The 19,379-nt window shown below is 41.1% G+C and overlaps 1 protein-coding gene and 1 pseudogene across 1 annotated transcript; one reads left to right on the forward strand and one right to left on the reverse strand.

Moving 5' to 3' along the window:
* Positions 1-7,454: 7,454 nt before the first annotated feature.
* TAF9B (TATA-box binding protein associated factor 9b) lies at positions 7,455-17,871 on the forward strand. The gene is made up of 7 exons (XM_037512231.2): positions 7,455-7,573; positions 8,178-8,259; positions 8,573-8,709; positions 8,800-8,934; positions 10,149-10,224; positions 14,709-14,819; positions 15,663-17,871. Exons 1-7 carry the CDS (start codon positions 7,523-7,525, stop codon positions 15,824-15,826), a joined length of 756 nt encoding a protein of 251 aa, XP_037368128.1. The 5' UTR covers positions 7,455-7,522; the 3' UTR covers positions 15,827-17,871.
* On the reverse strand, positions 11,899-13,225 carry LOC119246052 (glyceraldehyde-3-phosphate dehydrogenase-like; annotated as a pseudogene).
* Positions 17,872-19,379: the final 1,508 nt, after the last annotated feature.

Below are 19,379 nucleotides of genomic sequence, written 5' to 3' on the forward strand. Positions count from 1 at the left end.
GAGCCAGTTATCCCACTTCTGGATATTTACTCAAAAATACAAAAACACTAACTCAAAGAACTATAGCCCCCTATAGAGTTCATTGTTGCACTAATTGCAATAGCCAAATAATGGAAACAACCTATGTCAGTAATATTACTAAGGCTAAAAACTGAACCCCCACTCCTTGTCCAGTAGGTAAGTTTGGGAGGTTTGAATAAAGGGAAGCTATAAAGTTGCTATGGGAACCAGGCCACAAGACAACCAAATTGACCATGACCTGCAGAGCTCCAGGAATGTGGAAGCAGAGTCAGAACACATTCTGTGTCAAAGGTCAACACCCAAGAACAGATATCACAGCAGATAACCAGCTAAAACTGACAACCAAGAGAGTACAAAAGAGGGCTTTAAGCCCTAATCTCACAGATGATATCTCCCTTCTCACCCCCTACGCCCTTGCAGGATATTTCAATACATCTGCCTTGTAGGGTAAATGATTGTCAGGTTTTTCTACCCTCCTGCCATTAGGATTAATGACGGACCCCTCCAGCCCTGAATGTATACGTGATGGTGGGAACCTGGAGTAGGGTGTGGGCATGCTTAGGTGGGTTCACCTGGGCTGAGACGGGGCTTATAAAGAGAACAAGCAGAGAACGGAGCCAGCAGAGAGAGCAAAAGAGAGAGAGCGAGACCACGAGAGAACACCAGAGCGCCCAGGAAGAGTGAAGACTTGCTGGGGGCTGGGAGGTCTGCCAGACTCCTGGTCCCCTGGCACCCCTGCCTGCCATGTACCTGGTAAAATGGCAATAAAAGCCTGAAAAGGGGCCTCCCCTGGTGGCGCAGGCGGTTGAGTGCAGCGCTGTGAAGCTGTTGACAGCCTCTGCAGTGCCGGTTTGATCCCGGCCTGCCGGCAAGAATCCCACATGGCGTGGCAGACCTCTCCTGTCTCGCCCGCTGCTCCCCTCAGCAGTGCATTTCAGTCAGTCTGCCTGTTCTGCTCCCCACTCTGTCTCTGGTGAATCCCGTCACCCTCCCGCGCATCTGGCCTGTATCCCAGTTCTTGTATGCATGAAAAAATAAATCTTTTTTAAAAAGCCTGAAAAGCCACCGAGGGCTCCAGGACTCTCCTTTACCTGTCTGCATAGGTTCATAGAGAACCTGAACTATGCCTTCCTGCCGCTACAGCCTTTTCTGTTCTTCACTCTGTTTCTGGTGAACTTTCACACACACACACACACACACACACTTATGCACGTTCACACACATACTCCAGCCAACACCTGGACATTCTCCACAACAATGTTTGTAGATTTTTTTCTCTAATAGCAAGTGTAGGGTAAGTAAATTATCAGACTTTTGCGCCCTCCTGACATTAGATTAAATGCATGCCTGATGGACACCTGGAGTGGGGTCTGGGCATAGGTAGGTAGGTACACCTGGGTTAAGACTGGGCTTATAAGGGTGGTGTCACAGGGATGCCAGTAGAGAGCAAAAGGAACAGCAGAGCGAGAGAGCAACACCAGCAGAGAAGCAGAGACCACGAGAGAATGCCGGAGAGCCCAGGAAGAGTAAAGACTTGCTGGGGGCTGGGAGGCCTGCCAGCCTCCCGGCCCCCCTGCCTGCCATGTACCTGGTAAATCCCAATAAAAGCCTGCAAAAGCTACTGAGGGCTCCAGGGCTCCTCCTTCACCCGTCTGTTTGGGTCCTAGAGATTCTTCTCTGTGCCCTTCCTGCCACTAGAGCAAGGAAAACAAAAGAGAATATAAACCATTGGGACTATATCAAACTAAAAAGCTGCACAGAGAAAGAAACCATCACTAAAAAAAGATACCCTGAATGAGAGAAAATATTTGCATACCATTCATCTGACAAGGGGCTGATATCCCAGTGTAAAGGCAGGACAGGACACAGTGCAGGTTTTCTGATCCCATGCAGACCGGGTAAAGGAGGAGTCAGAGTCCTCAGTGGTTTTGCAGGTTTTTTATTGGGGTTCACCAGGCATATGGCAGGCAGGAGTGCTGGCTGGGAGGCTGACAGGCCTCCCAGCCCCCCAGCAAGTCTTCACTCTATCTGAGCTCTCTGGAGTTCATTCTGCTTCTCGGCTTCTCTTGCTGCTGCTGCTGCTGCTGCTGCTGCTGCTGCTGCTGCTGCTGCTGCTGCTGCTGCTGCTGCTGCTGCTGCTGCTGCTGCTGCTGCTGCTGTGCTGCTGCTGCTGCTGGCATCCCCGTGACGCCGCCCTTAAAAGCACAGTCTTAACTCAGCTGAATCCCATCTACCTATGCCCACACCCTACTCCAGGTGCCCGCCATCAGGCAAGCATTGAGGACCACAAGGATCCATCATCTATCCTGATGGCGGAAGGGCAGAAAAGCCTGATATTTTCTTTACCCTACACCCAGATCTATAAAAAACTCATACAATTTAACAAAAAGAAAATAACAATAAAAAAATGGGCAGAAGAAGGCCTCCCTGGTGGTGCAGGTGTTAAAGTCTCAACGCTATCAAGCTATCAGCAGACACTACTGCCTGAGTTCAATCCCTAGCCAGGGAGCTGACCCACATGGCACAGCAGACCTCTCCTGTTTCGCCGCCTGCTGCTCCTCTCAGCAGTGTACTTCAGTAAATCCGCCTATTGTGTCTTTGATGAATCCTCTCATCCCCGCACCTCTGGCCTACACCCTACTTCTTTTATGTGCAAATAATAAAAAAATAAATCTTTTTAAAAAATAGAAGAATTAATAGACGTTTCTCCAAAGACGCACAGATGACCAATAGGTACATTAAAATATGCTCACCATCACTATTCATCAGAGAGTTGCAAATCAAAACCACTTCACATCTGTGAGAATGGCCCTTATCAAGAAAACCAGAAACTACAAGTTTCATCAAGGATGTGGAGAAAAAGAAAACTTCATACACCGTTGGTGGGAATGTACATTGGTCCAACCCCTATGGAAAACAGAGCAATGGCCATTCCTTTTTTACTTTATGAAATTCTGGGAAGTGGTATGCTGCTTCAAGTGAACAGGAACAACAGCAATTTACAGTATAAAGAAGTTCCCGATTCTATGAAATTTACCTCCACTTCAACAATATTGAGTAATATTTAGTGTTAATGTTACATGATTTGAATTAACTTGTAACATGATTTGAATTCCCCTTCTTCGGAGGGGAATAATTTTAAATACCCTGGTATTTTTTTATTAATACGTATTCTGAAATATTTTATGTCTTACACTATTAAGTTTTGACTATCCAAGAATATCCTATATAACCAGTAATCCTTTTCTTATGATTTATGCTTAAGATTCAACTTTCAAGTTTGCAATTTCTTAATCTTACCATATTAATGTCATTACTGTGTGAAACTGCACACTTGCCAAAATACTTAGCATTAAAATTTTTTTGAAAATTTAATTTACAAAATATAGTTTTCAAAGTGTAATTCATTCCTTTTTAAGCAGGTTTCCTGTATGTATGCTGAATACTGAATAGACCTCTAGTATGCTGTTTATCTTGTTACATAAAGCTGCCAAAATTATAATGAATATGCTGTTTAAAACTGTGTTGTCTTGGGCCTCCCCGGTGGCGCAGCGGTTGAGCGCTGGGTTGCGAAGCTGCCCGCGGTGTCTGCGGCGCCAGTTCAATCCCCGGCTGCTCCCCGGCCACTGGAGGAGGGTCCCACATGGCCCTCAGACCTCTCCTGCCTCCCGCTGCTCCCCTCAGCAGTGTACTTCGGTCCTACTGCCTGCTCTGCTCCCCGCTCTGGCTCTGGTGAATTCTCTCACCCTCCCGCGCTTCTGACTGTACCCAGTGCTTGTATAAATAAATAAATAAATAAATAAATCTTTAAAAAAAAAAAAAAACTGTGTTGTCTTTAACATTAATGTTGAATTAAAATGGTTAAAGATAGGAGAAAGTGAAAAAAATCAGGAACATGACAAGGATACCCACTGTCACCACTTCTATGTAATTTAGTATAAGAGGTTTTGGCTAAAGCAATGAGAAAACAGGAAATAAAGGGAATACAAGTTGGAAAAGAAGTTAAATTATCATTATTTTCAGAATATATTATATATAGAAAATACTAAAGACCCCGTCAAAAAGCTACTAGAAACAATAAACGAATACAGAAAAGTATCAGGTTACAAAATGAACATATTCTATTAGACTGTTGGGAATATAAACTGGTGGAGTCATTTTGGAAAGCAATCTGAATTTACCTTAATAACTAAAACTGGAAATACCATATGACCCAGCAATCCCACTCTTGGCTATTTATCCAAAGAACATGAAACCAGCAATTCAAAACTCTACATGCTCTTCAATGTTTATTGCAACTCTATTTACAATAGCTAGGACACGGAAACAACCCAAGTGCCCACTGATGGAGAACTGATCAAAAAAATGTAATATATCCACACAATGGAATACTATTCAAACATAAGGAAAAACAAAATGTTCCCATTTACAGCAAAATGGAAGGAGTTTGAGGGAATTATGTGTAGTAAAGCAAGTCAAAATGACAAAAGCAAGTACTAGACATTTGCCCAGAAATGGATTCAACAAAGCAAAATACTCATAGAAAGCAGTAGACACTAAAAAAAGGTTAAAGGGGGGGGGATGAAAGTGGTGCTAGGAATGGTGGGGAGGAATGTTTGATTCTCAAAATTATTTTTAAAATACTGAAAAAGAGGGCCTCCCCTGGTGGCACAGCGGTTTAGCACTGGGCTGCGAAGCTGCGACAGCCTCTGCAGCACTGGTTCGATCCCCGGCCACTGGTGAGGGTCCCACAAGGCACGCAGACCTCTCCTGCCGCACCCGCTGCTCCCCTCAGCAGTGTATTTCGGTCCTTCTGCCTGTTCTCTTCTCAGCTCTGGCTCTGGTGAATCTTTTCACCCTCCCACACTTCTGACTGTACCCAGTGCTTGTACAAATAAATAAATAAATCTTTTTTAAAAAATACTGAAAAAGAAACTTTAATTTGAAAGGGAGTGTGGGTCAGCAGAATAGACTAACAACTCATGATTTTAGTTCAAGAACTGGAGCAACCACACACACAGAAAATGTTGTAGTAGCAATAATGTAGAAGTAGCAGCTATTTTATTATAAGTCCATGACACTTTAGAGAGAAAAAAACAAAAATTTATTTATCCAAGAATTAAATTGCTCTGACAGAGAGCAGAAATATGAATAATATTGTAATGTTTATATGCATACAATTTAACTAGTTCTATTAATTACTAATTGTTTTTAATTAGTCCTATTGCTTTGTTTCAATAACAGCATTTGTGTTACAGGAAAATTAATTTTAAGTGACAGTTTTCTCATTTTTATAGTAACACACATGTATACAACTGCTCGTTATATATTGAGTCTTTTCATCTAGTACAGCTGTGTCTCGGGTTTGCTCTCTAAAGATTGGTCATCCCCAATGGTATTGTATCACTCAGGTGGGGGAAAAAGATGTAATGAAGATATATTTATAAACTGCACAGACAAGAACACTAGCAGGTAAACAGTGGTACCTTCTGCGACAGAAAAATGAGAGGCCGGGACAAACCAGAGATACTTCCTTTTCCTTGTTTTTAAATATAAATTAAATTTTTTGTACTCTATGAATATACTCTATGCATTCAAAAGGAAGGAACTTGTCTTATGTAGAGATTACCAAGCATGTGCAGAGAATGGTGCTTGCGCACTGTGAGAATCAGTACTGCCACTGGAAACAATGTTCAGAACAGGTGGGTCTTGCAGAAACTGTGCAAAGGTAAAGACAGCTGATGAGTGGTCTTCTGATTAGATCAGACCAATGAGGTAAAATGGTTTACAAACTGAAGGGCCCATTAGGCTCCAGATATCGGTATGATTGTGTGTGCATGCGTGTGTGTGTTTGTGTGCAACCATTTGAGGGTTTTAAGGAAAGGAGTACAGTGCTTTCGTTGATGACAAAGCGATTCCTATGGTTGTGTGAAGAATGTCGGGGAGCACTATTTCAGGAACCTATTTCTGTAGTTTGGTAAGACTATTGGCTTACACTGTGTATGGTAGTACTGCATGAAGATGTGGAGACACTGATAGACATGTGACTTTGGAACGTGGTACTAGATTGTGAATTGTTGAGGAAAGAGAGAGTCTAATATGGCTCACTGCTGCTTCCGACTTGAATGGCTCAAAGTGCCTTTTCCTGGGATGGGGACGGCTAGGGAGTTGGTGGATTGTAGGGGAGTAACAGAGAGTTCTGTTTGGAACGTTTTAAGTAAGAGACCATTAACTGATGCAAGTTTTCAGAAAGTCAGACTGTTCTGCGGAGGGGGTGGAGGCAGCACCCAGGAGGCAAGTGAGGGTCCAGGGCAGGCCACAAGCTGGACAGAGAGGGAACTATTCAGGGCCAAGGGACAAGGTGGGGGTGCCTCCACACGGAATCTGCAGGCCATCAAAAGCTTCCATTTTTCAGGAGTATGAAATGGGACAAGACTTTGTGGTGAGAGCTGATCAAAGGCTCAGTGTGGAGAGCAAGCTATAGCATTGCCAGATTTACCAAATAAAAATACAGTTGGGGGTTAAAAGAGAAGGTGGTTGGGGAAAAAAAAAAAAAAAACCACGAGAAAATACCACCTTGAACATTTAAGGTCAAATATTAATTAGAACTGTGAGTCTCCTGGCAAAGGGATACGTATACATAATTTTTTAAAAGATTTATTTATTTATGCATACAAGAACTGGGTACAGGCCAGAGACAGGGGGGAGGGGTTGAGTGGATCCACCAGAGACAGAGTGGGGAACAGAACAGGCAGACTGGCTGAAATCCACTGCTGAGGGGAGCAGTGGGCGAGACAGGAGAGGTCTGCCGTGCCATGTGGGTTGCTCCCTGGCCGGCCAGGGATCCAACTCTTGCTGGGGATCGAACTCATGCTGGAGTCTGCGGATTGCTTCCTAGAGCAGTGTTTAATCCCTTGCGCCACCAGGGAGGCCCATAATTTTTTAATTTTTTAAATGAAAGTGTAAAGTTGAATATTTTTCAAAATTAAAGAGCCCGGTTAAATTTGAATGTCATATCAACAACACATAATTCCGTAGTACAGCTATAGCTAGTGTAATATTGGGATAGGCTTATACTAAAATCTTATTCGATATTTTATCTGACACTCAAATTTAACTGGGTGTTCTGTATCTGACCAAGCAGCCCCACCACAGAGGCAGGGGAGGCAGGCCACTGCAGGCATTCCAGCGAGACGGAAGGAGCCAGGGGGGCACAGAGGAGGTGTGAAAGGGCCTCCCAGGAAAGACGACGGTGGCCCACTTGATGCTCTTTTCGGGAGAACGGCTGTGGGAAGACGAGGTTCTTAGCCCGTTCGAGTGCTGCCCAGCTCCCTGCTGGCTACCCTGCCGCCCTCCGCCGCCACCTAGCTGGGGAGCTGCGGCCAAGCGGCGGCTGGAGGGGCCGGTGCAGTAGCCCCGCCTTCGCACCCCGCAGGGGTGGAGCCTGAGCGCGGAGCCCTAGAGCTGCCCTCTCTCCCCGGATGAAGAGTCGCAAGATAACATGGAGTCGGGTAAGATGGCGCCTCCCAAGAGCGCTCCGAGAGATGCGTTGGTAAGTGTGAAGGGTGAGAGGCGGGGCGCGCAGCTCCGCGCAGCCAGGGACTTGGGAGGGAGACCCAAGTAGGGCCTGAGGGTGGGCTGGCATGCCTGCTTCAGCTCTGCAGGCGGCCGGGAGAAGTGGGAGACGGGGGTGTCCTGGCCCCTGGGGCGCCCTCCCGCCACCCCAACAACCCCGCCAGAGGGAGGCTGCCAGCCGCCCCGAGTGCGCAGGCCAGCCGTCGGGCTTTGTCTTCCGGGCCTCCTCTTCTCTCCCAGTCTGAGCGCCCTGACTTACGTGCCGGGTTCTGATGCTAGCTTCCCCTAGCCCCACGTCCGAAAATGACAGCCAGCGGTAGCCTCCCTGACATCTGCTGGAAAAGCCTACCCGGCCTTTTTCTTCTCTTTGCCTCCACCCCGCCAAAAAAATTTAAAAATTTTCAGCAAAGAAGGTTAAACTGGACTTGGTGTGATCTGACACTATCTTGGGAGGGAAAGGATGAATAGGAGTTTGGAACACAGAAGAGGACCTTGTATCATAAATATAAATACTGCCTTCGGTGGAGTCTTGATTTCCAACACCTAGATTACACATCTGGTGTTTTTATTTGAATCCACAGGTGATGGCACAGATCCTGAAGGATATGGGAATTACAGAGTACGAACCAAGGGTTATAAATCAAATGTTGGAATTTGCTTTCCGTAAGTTAACAAAACACCAAAAATTTGCCTAACTTGTAAATATGAAACGATCATTAAGAACATTTTCAACCACATTACTATAACAGTTAATATAGAATTTAGCCTAAAACAGTAAAAAGAAGCTCAAGCTAGAGGACCAGTAGTAATATTACTGTCATATGTTTAAAATTAATCTCATAGATAGGACAATTAAATATTAGAACCAGAATTCATAAACTTTCTAGAAATCAGTGAAACCTTTCATTAAGAAAATTGTCCACTAATATTAAGCTGTTTTCATATTTTTAAAGTAAAAAACATTTTGTCTTTAAAGGATATGTGACTACAATTCTGGATGATGCAAAAATTTATTCAAGCCATGCCAAGAAACCTAATGTTGATGCAGATGATGTGAGACTGGCCATCCAGTGTCGTGCTGACCAATCTTTTACCTCTCCTCCCCCAAGAGATGTGAGCAAACTTTTATTTGAAGTTCATTTTACTTATAGTTTTTTTCAATTGTAGTTATAGTGTTTTTTTTTTGTTTTTTTGTTTTTTTAGTTTTTACTGGATATTGCAAGGCAAAAAAATCAAACCCCTTTACCACTGATTAAGCCATATGCAGGACCCAGACTGCCACCTGACAGATACTGCTTAACAGCTCCAAACTATAGGCTGAAGTCCTTAATTAAAAAGGTAAGAATTTTATTCAGCTTCACTTTTTAAAAAGGTGAGATGTTTTAGGGAAATTTATACAAAACAGATTCATTATAGTGTGGTAGATTAAAGGCTAAGATGATTTAATAGGATTTTTTAATTTATTACCTTGAAAATAATCATGTCTCCAATTATCTAATATGTTAAAATATAAAATATGAGATCAGAGGTTTTTAGAGCCAAATAATGTTCATCTAACCACCACTTATATTTCACATCAGGAAACTGAATCAGAACTCCTTTACGATATTAGTGTCAAAGCTAGGGCCAATTCTCAGGTTTTACAATTCCCTGTTCTTCCACTATACCATAGTTTTTTAGTGAAGTTCAATAACAGAGTAAGTTATATACTATCAGGAATTGGACTTGTTTCTGAAATAGCACCTAAGTTTCTCCCACCACTATAAAAGTTCTCCCCACATTGTGCTGCCTTTATTGTCTGAAATTATAAAAGGGTTTACTTCTTTTTGGGTCAAGATATTGACTTGTTAAGATTAAAAAATCATAAGGCAATTACCTGCGATCCCCAAATAAGACTTTACCTTAACCTTAAATACTATATAGAATATATATATTCATATTCATGTTTATATAGATAGATGTAGTTGTTTGTGAAAACCTTAGTTTAAATGTTGGCTTTAGAACACTGATATAATTGTATCTAGATGAGCAGATAGATGTTAACTGACCCTATTGTGGTAATCATTTCACAATAGATATGAATCAGTTTATGCTATATACCATAAACTTATACAATGATGTATGTCAACATTTTTTTAATAAAACTGGTGGTGGGGAGAATGCTGACTGTCTTGCCATGGATTATCCATTAATAATTCACATCAGGGGCCTCCCTGGTGGCACAGGGGGTTAAACGTCAGCACTATGACGCAATCTGCAGCTACTGCAGCACAAGTTCAATCCCCAGCCAGGGAAGTGACCCACATGGTGCAGCAGACCTCTCCTGTTTCGCCCGCTGCTCCCCTCAGCAGTGTATTTCAGTCAGTCTGCCTGTTCTGCTCCCCACTCTGTCTCTAGTGAATCCTCTCACCCCCCATCCCACCTCTGGCCTCTACTCTGGTTCTTGTATGCATAAATAAATCTTTAAAAAAATAATTCACATCAACAATCCTAATTTCATTCCTGATGTCCAATTATAACATTGAATCTAATTTGTTTTTTAAATCCCCTAGGGACCTAACCAGGGAAGACTAGTTCCAAGGTTAAGTGTTGGTGCTGTTAGTAGCAGACCTACCACTCCTACTATAGGTAAGAAGGGGAAAATGGCTTTTCTGCCTAACTAAGAAGTACCTTATGTAGCACTTGATCTTGAACTGTATTCCAAATTAAAAGGTGAATCAAATTCCCATTTATGTGTTGCCATTGATATATTTACATATCTAATAAAATTATTAAAAACATGTTTTATCAGATTTCAAAATGAGAAAGCCACAGACATATCTGGTCACAAATGAGTATAAAATTGGACATTGCACAATATTGTTGCTTTTGCCTGTTGTACAAATAAAGTTGCCACCTGGCAATAGCCTACTTATTTATCAGAAATTAATTTCTGAGTAAACTGGCAAGAAAATGCAGAGAAAAGGAAAAGTTTTAAATGTACAAAAAGCTTAAGAGTATCAATGGAAAAAAAAAAATTTAAAGTAGTACTGATAGGGCCTCCCCTGGTGGCGCAGTGGTTGAGCACTGGGCTGCGAGGCTGCCCGCAGCCTCTGCAGCACAGTTCGTTCCCCAGCCACCGGTGAGGGTCCCACAAAAAAAAAAAAAATTCTCCTAAAGTAGTTCTTGATAGTCCTATATTGGCCAGTGCAAGCCCCTTCAGGCTGTCTCCTGTGTCTGATTTGACAAGTCTCCATCATCCTTTGAGTGTTTCTTACTTGCTGGCATAAGATGTCCTAAGCTCATCATATTTTTTCCTTACCCAAGTCACAGAATCAGCTATTTCTTCAAATCTGCTGTATCTTTTTAAATGGAAAATAATATTTAGAAACCATTATTTGTTTCTTTCTAATGCTATTGTTTAAATAAGGAAAACAAAAATAACAAATTTAGATTTCCTGATTTTTTTCATTCTAGTTCCTGCTGGACTTCTTTCATTATCAAAGTATGTTAAAAAAAAAATCCCCTCCGCTTCGACCAGTATTGATTTCTCAGCTCATATTGCTAATAAATTAAGTCCTACAGGTGTTATATAGCCCTAGTGTAAGCAGCATTTGATTTTTGAGGTATGTAGACAATCTCTTCATAGAATTCTCAGAAAGTGAATTTACATTTCAGTATTTTAAATCCAGTCTGGTATAGTATTATACACTCATAATTACCTGCATGTGACCTTCTGGATAGAAATTTACATATGTATGGGCCTCCCTGGTGGTTCAGGGGTTAAGCACCACACTATGAAGCAATCCGCAGCCTCTGCAGAACGAGTTCAATCCCCGGCCGGCCAGGGAGAAACCCACATGGCGAAGCAGACCTCGCCTGTCTCGCCCACTGCTCCCCTCAGCAGTGTATTTCAGTCAGTCTGCCTGTTCTTTTACCCACTCTGTCTCTGGTGAATCCTCTCACTCCCCTGCATCTCTGGCCTGTACGCCAGCTCTTGTATGCATAAAAAGATAAATCTTAAAAAAAAAATAAATTTGCATATGTAATTTGCAACTTTTTGATCATATACTTTTTCTGTGGATTCATAATACTTGAGTATGAATTGTTTAAAAACTGTAGGCTGTGGTAAACAGTTACGCGTTTTGACAGCTTAACCAATTTTCACTATCAGTTGTGATTTTTATTCCTAGTTTGGCATTTATTGTAAATGTTTTAGCGATTTTTAAAATCTAGAAGGAGGGAACTGCTAAAAACTATTAAAGATGTAGTTTTAAATAAACTTTTAAAAAGTTTGAAATGAATTTTACAAAGCGTAATACCTATGCATATACTATTATTTTGTCTGGTTACAGTGTACTTTATTGATGGCACATGACAAAACAAGGTTTCCCAAGCCCCTCCCCTTCTCCAGGGAGTCAGGGATGGAACTATGACAGGTCAGGACTTGTGTTTGAATGAGTAGGGAAAGGACTGCCCAGCAGCTGAAGGTGCCTCTTTCCTCTTATATTCTTGCTGGAACTGGTGGTCCTTGGGGTTCTTACTTTTTTGGACGCCATGTGGACCATGAGGTCCACCATCTCGTTGCTGTAGCCAAATTCATTGTCATGCCAGGAAATGAGCCTGACAAAGTAATCATTGAGGGCAACGCCAGCCCTAGCATCAAAGGTGGAGGAGTGGGTATCACTGTTAAAAATCACAGGAGACAACCTGGTCGTCACTATAGGCCAGGATGCCCTTAAGGGGGCACTGTAACACCTGTTTTACTGCCTTCTTGATGTCATCATATTTGGCAGCTTTCTCCAAGCAGCAGGTTAGAGCTACACCCAACACGTTGGGGGTAGGAACATGGAAGGCCATGCAAGTTGACTTCTCATTCAGCTCAGGGATGACCTTGCCCACAGCCTTCGCAGTGCCAGTAAAAGCAGGGATGATGTCATGAGCCATCACGCTACAGTAGGTTCCCAGATTGGTCATCCATAGTCTTAGAGGGAGTAATGGGATGGCCTGTGGTCGTTAGTCCTTCCATGATGGATGACGTTGGCCGTGGGGCCAAGCAGTTAGTGGTAAAGGAGGCATTGCTGACAACCTTGAGAGAGTCGTCATACTTCTTATGGTTCACACCCACCACAACCATGGGGGCATCAACAGAAAGGGGCAGAGATGATGACGGGTTTGGCCCCAGCCTTTTCCAAGGTAATGAAGACACCAGTAGACTCTATAACATTCAGCACCAGCATTACCCCACTTGACGTTGGCAGGATCTCGTTCCTGGAAAATGGAGATGGGACTTCCTGTTGGTGACAAGCTTCCCATTCTCAGCCTTGACTGTGCCATTGAACTTGCCATGGATGGAATCATACTGGAACATGTAGACCATGTAGTTGAGTTCAATTGAAGGGGCAGTGATGGCAACAGTATCCTCTTTTCCAGAGTTAGAAGCAGCCCTTTTAATCTGGCCAAATCCCTTCACTCTGACCTTCACCATGGTGTCTGAGGGACATGCAGGGAGGAGCAGAGGCTCTGTTCAGTTTTAAAGCCTAAGTTCCATACCTATTTAAATGTAAATGGTTCCTTATGGTTGTGACCAAGAAAACCCTACCTTTGGTTTTCTTTTGACAAAATACTTACATTGCTTCATTAAGCTTCACCAAACTCTTTGGACAGCTCCTTTTAAATAGATGAGAAAACTTACCTACGGATGAAAATATGTTAAGAGTAAAGTCTCTTAACTTCAACTTTTCTGGGTTTGAGAGAAGTAACACTAGGGGGCCTCCCTGGTGGCCTAGGGGTTAAGTCTCAGTGCTATCACCACTAAGGCCTGAGTTTGTTTCCCAGCCAGGGAGCTAACCCACATGGCTCAGCAGACCTCTCCTGTCTCGCCTGCTGCTCCCCTTGGAATGTATTTTCAGTAAATCCACCTATTCTGCTCCCCACTCTGTCTCTTGTGAATCCTCACCCCCACCCCCACACCTCTGGCCTACAACCCAGTTCTACGTAAAAAAGAAATAGCACTAGAACTGAGGAATTTTAGCTTTCCTCCCCTGTTTAGGCTTTCCTCTCCTTTGTACCTAGAAAAGATAGTTTTTTTCAGCAACTTTCCCTGAGTAGACTGTTGGCTCCAGGGAATGGGATGCATGGAAAGCCTCCATTCCCAAAGGAAAAACTGGGAGAACAGACACATTTCCATAAATGTATTTTTGGGAAAGCTATGAAGTCTTGAGCCTTGAAAAATTCAGTCATTAAGCAAACATTTCTTAGTGCCTATTAGGAGCAATGTACAAAAGCCATATGCTCACAAGGATAAAAAAAATGTCAGCCAAGGCTTATAATTTAGTGACTGAGATAAGATACTAAGACTGCTATGATGTGTTAAGGGACAGAGGCAGACAATTACTGAGAAAATCAAGGAAAGTTTTATAAAATGAGGTGATATTTTGAGTTGTACCTTGGAACAATAGGTAGAATTTAGATGGGGGGGAGCGAGGGAATGGGTGTTAAACTAGGTTATCTCCAAAAGCCCTTTCTGCTTAAAAAAGTCTCTGAATATAGAAAAGGAATGATACATTGGGGGCCCCAAGGGTGTATTTCATAGACTATTCTGTCCAATGCATGTTGATTTAGCTTCATGGCATAATAGACATCTTCTGATTCTCAGCAAGTGTTAGAGATTAAAAGTGCCACCTAAAACTTGAGCCTTCATTCTGCTAATTTACTCAACTTCACATAGCTAAAACAATGCCAGGCACTGTTTGAAGAGCTTTACAGATTGTTTTAATTCTCGTAAGACTCATAAAATTAGTTATCCCCATGTAACAGATGATGAAACAAGGAACAAAAAAATTTCAGTAATGTCCCCACTGACACTCAGCTAGTAGGTGATAAAGCCTGAATCAAACTAAAGCAAATAGGCTCAAGAGTCTACATCCTTTACACTGTCCTGAATTTTTATCATCTAAACTATTGAGCTTGGAAAGTTTTGAAGTTATTTTTCTCTTCACATTTTTTTCTACCTTTCATTAGTTCCCTTAATTTGAAGGGTATTCTCTAGTAAACTAACTAATGCAGAATATAAACCTATAAAAGTCATCTAACTATAACATGGTTTCGTGGTTTGTCAACTGTAACTACAGCGACCCCACAAACGGTGTCTGTCGCAAATAAAGCTGCAACTCCAGTGTCAGTGACAAGCCAAAGATTTACAGTGCAGATTCCACCTTCTCAGTCCACACCTGTCAAATCAGGTAATGTGATTGGCTGGTGGGGGGCGGGGGCGCGGAGGGAGGATAAGTGGTTCCTTTAAAATATTGCTTGAAATTTAATTTTTGTGGATAATTTGCCATCATAGAATTTATTTTCCTACAGCAAGAGTTAAAAGTGTTATAATGGGATGGTGACAGTAATGCTGCAAAAAGGTTCTCTTCACAAAAAGTCTAAAATTATGAAATTTTATATATGTATGCAACATTTTCATAGAGAGGGGGGAGTGTTCAGTGTGATCAGCAGATTCTCAAAGAATACTGAATTAAAATGAGTGTCCATAGATCTAAGTCCTCTTCAGGAAAAGCATTTAGGGTTAAGCTCAAGAAAATCATACAATCTAATGTGCACCACATGAGAATTCTATCTTTACTCACTTCATGGAAGCATACATATAAAGCTGGGATAAGTAATAGCATACTTTATTAATACATTTGGTTTCCCATCTTCTGAAACCTAACTACAAATAACTTACATAAAATACTGGCCATAAGGGAAGCATGATTCATGGTCTTAAACATATGCCTTTAGTATGTTTTATGATGAATCCAATGCACTGCTTCCATAATTAACCTATTAAGTGGTAATAGGTAAATTAGGAAAAAACAGAACTTCTTTACCTGTATACCAGGTATTAAGTACATTAAAGGTGTTAAAAAATTTAATTCAACTCTTAATGCAGTATAAATTACCTGAGTTTCTTCTGTGATATAGCTGCACTTCATGCTGTTGAATTTATTAGCATTGCATTCAGTTTTATTGCCTACTTACTATGTTTTTGATTCTGGCTAATTCATAGTTTGGGATATTTGCTCCTCTATTTACAGTTCCTGCAACAACTGCAGTTCAAAATGTTCTGATTAATCCTTCCATGATTGGGCCCAAAAATATTCTTATTACCACCAACATGGTTTCATCACAGAACTCAACCAATGAATTAAACCCATTGAAGAGAAAACACGAAGATGACGACGATAATGATACTATGTAAGGAATATAGTCTAGTATTGATGCATTTCAAATGTGTAGTTGGTTTTGAGCCTTGTATACTGAGTAAGAACATTCTAGATCCTCTCGTTTTATTTTAGAAATGGTAAATGTAGCTGCAGTATTTTTCTTGATGGTTAAAATTCTTAGATTTCTTAATTAAGGGTACCAATGTTTTTTCATTAGGCTTCAAGTACAAAAAGTATTTCTTTTGTAATAGTTTCACTAACTGTTGAGTCCTACTGTGGCAATTCTATTTTTGGAAACAGTTTCCTGCCATGTGTCACTAATAGTAGCACCTAAGATTCAGTTTCTACAGTCTCAGCAGTGGACTAACCTTTAACAGCATTTCTTAAACTATATTTAAATAATTTTTAAGGTGAAATAGTCACTTTTATTGCCACCAACTTTTTGGACCAAATCTTTCAAATTAAGGAAACATTTTTGGAGAAGACAGACTTGGAGGGATTCCAAATCCATTGTGAATATATTTAAGTTGTTTTTTGGTATTCCCTTAATTTCCCTCCTACTCAATTCCATGTCAAGATCCCACTCATTTTCTGCACCTCCCCACAGGCTGAAGTTTTTCCCCATTGCACTTAAAATGCCAAAATAATAATTTAAAAAAATGTGTCATTCCTGATCATACAACCCAGTGTCATCTTCATATCTTTAAAGCCTGCTTTAAAAATGCCTGTACTGATTCACTGTAATGGCATTTGTTTGTTTTTCTCTATATCAGAACAGTTGGGTTTCATCCCTTGCCTTTTATGCCCGTTAAGCTTTACTCTAACAGGTAGTTTTTGGGTCAGTTACATTCAGTTTGTCTTATATCCCAGGTTTGTAACTGCACCCTATTTCACATTTATAAATTTAACATAGAAAATGCCATACGCTTAAAGTCTGCCTTGATAAGTATGTTTACACTGGACCTAGGCAAAACCACTGAAGAGCAAGTCTTTTCTTCATTTTTATCACATTCACATATGCTTTGACCACTACTGCTTGTACCCTCCTATTGATATAAATCAGATCATCTGAGGATGTCACACATAAGCTGGGATCAATTCTGAAAGTTTTTCTAATGTTTTTCCTTTCTCTGGGCAGCCAGTAAGGAAAACAAATTAGTGTTAAGTGACTTGCATTTAAGTACACTCATACATTCTGCCTAAGTTTCCCAGTAATGTTGGAATATTGCTAAAGCCCTTTCCCTGTTTTCCATCTATGTACATCTAAACACCTTATTGGGAAAGACTGCAAAGTTTTAAAATACAAACAGATTTGTGATTTTTTAAGTAAGTAACATTCAACATAGGAATACTTTTGCAGAATTTTCTAAAATATATTTTCATATCATAATTTTGAACTTATAGACAAGGATCCTCAAACCTTCAAGTTTCATCTTAGGATGGTGCTTAAATACATCAGAGACAGAGATATAGTCCAATAACAGGAAAGAAATGTCTCATCACACTTTCACTGTTTTGGGTTGTTAGGAAAAGGTGATATTGAACTTATAAATAGATCTGATCATCATAGGAGATAAGTGTTCATTATACAGCATAGGATATCATTACTTGAATGTTCTCAGGGAGGCAGCACGTAGGTTGTAGTTCTAGCTTCATCTACCAACTGTGTGACCTTACTTCACCTCTGAGCCTTGTACTCACTAGTAATAGAAAAATAATACCAACTCTGCCTACTTCACAAGGATGTTGTGAGGGTATAATTGGTATATGTGAAAACTTTCAAAATTGTAAAATGCTATATATATATCTCTAAGGACTTACTAATGTGTTTGTTCCAAGATTCTTAATAAAAAATTGAACTCATCCTTTACCTTTCATTATTGACTTGAGATTCAAGAAAGATGAACAAGTCCTGGTAATTCTGAGGCCCAAACAGCAATAAAGATTAAATGGATGAACTAATCGTAAATCAGGGAATCACTTGCTTTTATTTGGAACCAGCATGTGACTCAAGATAGTGAAGCCTAATGAGTGAAAGAATGCAGGTTTACAAATGCCCAAAAATAGATGACTGGATTAAGATGTGGTGTATGTGTATATATATATACCATTGGAATACTATTCAGCAATCAAAAAAGATAAACTCATGCCATTCGCAGCAACATGGATGGAGCTGGAAGGGATTATGCTCAGCGAAATAAGCCAGAAATTAAAAGAAAAATATCGGATGGTTTCACTTATAGGAGGAATGTAGAGGAACCAAATAAGGGATCAGGGAAAAAAATAACTATAATAAGGTAAAAATCAAAATCAACAGGCAACCATAAACCAGAGACAGTCTATAGGGAAGGGGGAGGGAGAGGGATCAGGATAAGGGACTATGGTGATGGTGCAGGGGTGAATTGGTGGTGGGAATTTCATGGGAAATCATACATTGTACAAAAATGAAAGATGATGTAAAGAATACAGATTTAAATCTGTTAAAGTAACATCTTTGGTGTGATGCCATACATATAATTGAGATTAAAAGCTGTTCATTCATGTACTAGGTCAATTCTTGGGTGGTTTCAGATAAAGACTGGTTTATCTAGCTTCAACTATAACTTAAAGCAGGCTCTTGTCCCCTAGCTTTTTTTTTTTTAGATTGATTTATATAAGAACAGGGGTACAGGCCAGATGCGCGGGCGGGTGAGAGGATTCACCAGAGACAGAGTGGGGAACAGAACAGGCAGAATGACTGAAATACACTGCTGAGGGGAGCAGCGCATGAGACAGGAGAGGTCTGCTTCGCCATGTGGGATTCTCATCGGCCTGCCGGGGTTGAACCCACGTTGCAGAGACTGCGGACAGCTTCACAGTGTGGCGCTCAACCGCCTGCGCCACAAGGGAGGCCCATTGTCCCCTAACTTCTAGGTGAAATTTCAAAGATCTACTGATGATGAGTGGTGTAAGGACATAATTGTCCCAGGTTGTTCCCTTTTCAAGGAGGAAAAAAAGTCTTTGATCATGAATATAGAAATATAGATGGCAGGGGCAGAAGATGGAAGATACAATATACTCTATAGTCTAAGGAATCCAGAATGAAGGGGAATTACTCAAGTGGTAGGAAAGAAAAAATAAAGCAGGCACAGAACAGTATATATAACATAGCACCATGTATACTTTAAATATATTGATATGTATATATACACATAGATGTGCTTTTTCTATGCATTCAGTAGCTCTAAACTAAAGGAAATTAGCCTTAGACTGTTCCTTCTAAGGCAGAAAATTGGGAGCTAGGGGAGGAATCTTCTCATTATGTACCCCATTTTGACTTTTATATTGCTAGAGGTTTTTTCAAGATACATTTTTATTTATTTATGCATACAAGAATTGGGGTGTAGGCCAGAGGTGCAAAGGATGAGGATTCACCAGAGACAAGAGTAGAGAGCAGAACAGGTGGATTACCTGAAATACACTGCTGAGGGGAGAAGGGGGCAAGACAGGAGAGGTCTGCTGCACCATGTGGGTTAGTTCCCTGGCCTGGGATCGAACTCAAGCCATAGTGGCTGGCAATAGCTTGATAACACTGAGACTTTAACACCT

The sequence above is a fragment of the Talpa occidentalis genome, unplaced genomic scaffold (assembly GCF_014898055.3).
Source record: "Talpa occidentalis isolate TD23 unplaced genomic scaffold, MPIMG_talOcc4v2.1 talOcc4.15, whole genome shotgun sequence".
NCBI classification, from domain to species: domain Eukaryota; kingdom Metazoa; phylum Chordata; class Mammalia; order Eulipotyphla; family Talpidae; genus Talpa; species Talpa occidentalis.

What these genes read in the sequence shown, in the direction of transcription:
- TAF9B (XM_037512231.2), top strand. Translation starts at nt 7,523, where the DNA reads ATGGAGTCGGGTAAGATGGCGCCTCCCAAGAGCGCTCCGAGAGATGCG. An exon ending in GCGCTCCGAGAGATGCGTTG is followed by an intron (nt 7,574 to 8,177) that starts GTAAGTGTGAAG and finishes TTGAATCCACAG; the next exon opens with GTGATGGCACAGATCCTGAA. An exon ending in CCTCTCCTCCCCCAAGAGAT is followed by an intron (nt 8,710 to 8,799) that starts GTGAGCAAACTT and finishes TTGTTTTTTTAG; the next exon opens with TTTTTACTGGATATTGCAAG.